The 5,000-nt window shown below is 43.2% G+C and overlaps 1 protein-coding gene across 4 annotated transcripts in view; it reads right to left on the bottom strand.

The window, feature by feature from the left end:
- The window catches only part of LOC143290970 (MFS-type transporter SLC18B1-like), a 33,031-nt gene that overhangs the window by 17,601 nt on the left and 10,430 nt on the right, over window positions 1-5,000 (bottom strand). For all 4 annotated transcript variants that reach the window (XM_076600557.1, XM_076600552.1, XM_076600553.1 and 1 more), the window contains exons 2-5: window positions 4,650-4,745; window positions 2,971-3,044; window positions 1,151-1,298; window positions 242-310 (exon numbers count right to left, since the gene is read on the bottom strand). In XM_076600557.1, the coding sequence (XP_076456672.1) occupies window positions 242-310; window positions 1,151-1,298; window positions 2,971-3,044; window positions 4,650-4,730 (372 nt within the window). In that variant the 5' untranslated portion in view covers window positions 4,731-4,745. The remainder of the gene's footprint in view (window positions 1-241; window positions 311-1,150; window positions 1,299-2,970; window positions 3,045-4,649; window positions 4,746-5,000) is intronic.

Here is a 5,000-nt window from a genome sequence, read left to right as displayed (position 1 = left end):
ATGTGGGGTGATGTGGGGTGATGTGGTGGTGATGTGGAGTGATGTGGAGTGATGTGGTGGTGATGTGGAGTGATGTGGAGTGATGTGGGGTGATGTGGGGTGATGTGGTGGTGATGTGGGGTGATGTGGAGTGATGTGGGGTGATGTGGGGTGAAGTGGGGTGATGTGGGGTGATGTGGGGTGATGTGGGGTGAAGTGGGGTGATGTGGGGTGATGTGGGGTGATGTGGGGTGATACTCACGTCGTACAGAAACCCGCCGAGCACGGGTCCTAGCATGTAGCCCACCCCGGTGAACACCTCCAGGACAGCCTGCCACACACACACACACACACACACACACACACACACACACACACACAACACACACACACACACACACACCCTCTCCACACACACACACACACACACACACACACACACACAAACCCTCTCCACACACACACACACACACACACACACACACAACACAACACAACACACACACACACACACACACACACACACACACACACACACACACACACACACACACACACACACACACACACACACACACACACACACACACACACACACACACACGGTGTGTGTTAAACAATTATATTCGAAACAAAAGACAGAAAAGTGCTTCGTGAAAAATAATAAAAAAAGAAAGAAAGAAAGAAAATGAAATAACATGAAGAACGTCAAAAATGAAGACCAGCCACCTTGGCCAAGTGGTAAACGCCTCAGAATGACGACTGGGACTGTGCGGGTTCAAACCTCATCATCAGAAAATAATCATTGTGTGATTTTTGTTGTTGTTGTTTTCTACCCATGACCAGCTCCTGCCCAGAGTTTAGTATGTCATGGACTCCGATTGGAAGACTTGGAACCACACTGTGGAAAACCAGTCTGCTTGTACAGATGCATGTTTGAGAAGTGTTGCGTTGCTCTAAAATTTCCTGAGCAGCACTGTAGTGTCTGCATCTCTCGGACCCGGCTGGCCTGTGGCTATATACTGGTGGAAGGAAGTTTGGAGTACAGCTTTGTCAAATAGTCGTAAACTGAAACAAGAACTCCGTAACATCTTCACCATCCTCATTCTTATTCATCGCCAAAATACTGAACACAGTGGGGTGGGGGGGGGGGGGACACAGCATCACTCACATAGACCACTGACACTTGGTCAGGGAAGCTGTAGGCCGCCAGGGAAAAACTGGCCGTGGAAAAGCCAGCGGCTCCGAGAGCCATCACTGACCGCAGCACGAAGGTCAAGGTGATGAAGGTGTCTCCGGCTGCCACCATGTAAGTTGTGCTGCGAAGGGAGTTCAAAGAAAAAAAGAGAGATAACTAAAAGTTGTGTACCTTGTATCGTTTTTGTTATTATTGTTATTATTGTTGTTGATGTAGTAGTAGTTGTTGTTGTAGTTGTTGTTGTAGTTGTAGTTGTTGTTGTTGTTGTTGTTGTTGTAGTTGTTGTTGTTGTTGTTGTTGTTTTTGTTGTAGTAGTTGCTGTAGATGTAGTAGTTGTAGTTGTAGTTGTTGTTGTAGTTGTTTTTGTTGTCGTCGATGTTGTTGTTGTTGTTGTTGTCGTTGTCGTCGTCGTCGTAGTTGTTATTTTTACATTTATTATCATCATCATCATCATCATCATCATCATCATCATCATCATCATCATCATTATTATCGTTATTATTATTGTTATTATTATTATTATTATTATTATTTCGTTGTCTGTTTATGGTTTTGGTTTTGTTCTTTGTCTTTGTTCTTCACATTACTGTCGTTGTTCCGCATATGTTGTTTTTTTAATTTTCCATATGTAGTTCGTGCAGACAACGAAGTAAAGGGTGCATGCAGGGTGTGCAACATGTACATCTATATTCTCTCTCACACACACACACACACACACACACACACACACACACACACACACACACAATGCAAATAGCATGGACTGACACAAAACGACTCACCATGCATGAGAGAGAGAAAAACTACAAAAACCAAACAAACAAACAAACAAATACACATTTCAACAAGAAAGAGTAAGTAAACGTGTGCTCCCAGAACTATGTTCACGCATTTCTCCCTGGCTGCTGTGACATAAAATCGGTATATATATATTTTTTTTTAAATCAATTAGTCAATCAATAAATAAAAATTAACCTAGAAACCTTGTTTTTATAGCGGTATTTGAACAGATGGTGTCATTTCCTGGCCTGAAAAAAAAGGAGCACCCTTCTACATTCTTTCGTATTCCCACCATTGATGACCACCACCACCACCACCACCACCACCCCCTCCGTGCCCCCCGTCCCTCCCCCTAATTCCCCCTCCCCCTTCTTAACAAACGCATGCGCTTTCATCAACGGACGTGGATGCACGAGTACTGTGTACATTACAAAACAAACAAACAAAAACAACAACAAAAAAGCACCAAAAAACCCCCCAAAAAACACATGTGTTCTGTGTGTGTGTGTGTGTGTGTGTGTGTGTGTGTGTGTGTGTGTGTGTGTGTGTGTGTGTGTGTGTGTGTGTGTGTGTGTGTGTGTGTGTGTGTGTGTGTGTGTGTGTGTGTGTGTGTGTGTGTGTGTGTGTTAGTTTGAGGCTGTTACAGTAGCGGCTGTTGTTCGCTGTTGTAATTGTTAGTTTTTCATTAAAAGATGTCATATTGTTGTGCTTTTCTTTTTCTTTTTTTCTTTTTTTTTTCAACAAAACTTAATCATTTTCTATATGTAACACACACACAATCGCGGGCGCACGCGTGCACACACACGCGCACGCACACACAATTTCACTTACTTGCATGCGTACACAGTAATTTCTTTTTCCCCCTCGATTTTTTTTCCTATCTTTGTCTATTACTTGCAGTGAAAAGACGTTAAACTAAAGAACGATCGACCACAATCACACGTTCCCCAAAGACAGTAATCACACTTATCCGGAGGACAACAATCAAACGTCCTCGAAAGACAATCACTTACCCAAACAAAATTGAGCATCCCCCTGCCAGAAACTGCCCAGCTATGAATGCAAATCGGGCACCTATGCGAACTATCTGGAAAAAAAAATCAGATTAATGAATAAATAGATACCACTACCACCACAAACAACAACAACAACAATCACCATCATCAACATCAACACCATATCATCATCATCATCATCATCATCATCATCATCATCATCATCATCATCATCACATGGTAGTATATGGCCCGAGCTCAACTACGGTCGTCTTATTAAAGCACCCCACATGAAATAAGGTGCATGCAATAGTGCACTGTTGCATAACAACAGCACGTGTAGACACAAGAAATTTTTTTTAATATATATATATAAGGATATAGACACCAGGACAATAGTGCAGACTGTGCATGATAGTTGTGTCCGACTAGGACCATCAGAACAGCAGAGGAAGTAACTGCTGTCCCGACTATCTGGGCTAGAATTTGGCAATAGTGGAGAGTCTTGCCGAAGTTACATCCCCACTCCCTCGGCCAAGAGGGTTTCAGGACAGTCGGCGTTGGGATGGTTCCCAAAAGACCAACTAGCCCCCGAGGCTGCAGAGCTAAGAGCCAGTGCAATTCTGCCTCTTACTTTGAGAGTCATAGTCCTTCACAAAAGACCTAGCTGTAAATGATTTCCCATTGCAATGGAGAAACCATTGATAATACAGCTCTCACTTTGATGTTGGCCCAACTGTAAACACATGTCAATCTGTGATGCAGTACAGACTGTAGATAGGAGCCAGCACACTACACACAGATGGACGCCTCTGTGTGTGTGTGTGTGTGTGTGTGTGTGTGTGTGTGTGTGTGTGTGTGTGTGTGTGTGTGTGTGTGAAAATCTTTATTCCCTGCTTGAACTGAATACTACCACTAGTAGTAGTAGTAGTAGTATTTGTAGTAGTAGCAGCAGCAGCAGCAGCAGTAGTAGTAGTAGTAGTAGCAGCAGCAGCAGCAGCAGCAGCAGCAGCAGCAGCAGTAGTAGTAAAAGTAGTAGTAGTAGTAGTAGTAGTAGTAGTAGCAGCAGCAGCAGCAGTAGTAGTAGTAGTAGTAGTAGTAGTAGCAGCAGCAGCAGCAGCAGTAGTAGTAAAAGTAGTAGTAGTTGTAGCAGCAGCAGTAGTAGTAAAAGTAGTAGTACTAGTAGCAGCATAGCAGCAGCGACAATCACCCACAACAAAAAGGGAGACAACAAAAAGGGAGACAAAGGGAGGTAAGCATGCAGAGAGTGTTCGTAGGGGGTGGGAAGAGTTGAGTGAGAGAGGGTGGGGGCAGGGGGCAGTTAGGACAGACTGACCAGGTAGTGGTAGTCTTCAGTTTAACGTCTTCCACTTTAAGTGATATTAGACGAATGTGTGTGTGTGTGTGTGTGTGTGTGTGTGTGTGTGTGTGTGTGTGTGTGTGTGTGTGTGTGTGTTCGTCTTCAGTTTAACGTCTTTCCACTTGAAGTGATATTAGACGAATGTGTGTGTGTGTGTGTGTGTGTGTGTGTGTGTGTGTGTGTGTGTGTGTGTGTGTGTGTGTGTGTGTGTGTGTGTGTGTGTGTGTGTGTGTGTGTTCGTCTTCAGTTTAACGTCTTTCCACTTGAAGTGATATTAGACCAAAAAAAACAAAAAAACGTGGGGGTGGGGGTTTAGACTGACCAGGTCCATACTCACATAGTTCCCAACTATCGGAGAAGCAATGAAGACCCACAGCTCGTAGCAACTGAACACCAGACCGATAGCAGTCTGGGACATTCCTTTCGCGATCGCCTGATAAAAGAATGAAAACGAGAAAGAAAGAATGAAAGAAAGGAAGGAAAATGCAAAATGGCTATACGTCCTGAGTCAAAAAAAACCCATCTTACACTGAACATAATCAACAAAATCAAGTTGTACATCAGTCTCCCATGAAAACAACAACAACAACAACAACAAAAAACAAAACAACCAAAACAAAATAATCAAAACAAAACAGAAAAAAAAAACCCAAAGCAAAAATAACAATGATAAAACAATAACATAATC

Source organism: Babylonia areolata, chromosome 16, assembly GCF_041734735.1.
Source record: "Babylonia areolata isolate BAREFJ2019XMU chromosome 16, ASM4173473v1, whole genome shotgun sequence".
NCBI classification, from domain to species: Eukaryota; Metazoa; Mollusca; class Gastropoda; order Neogastropoda; family Buccinidae; genus Babylonia; species Babylonia areolata.
This window is presented reverse-complemented; position numbering and strand designations above follow the sequence as displayed.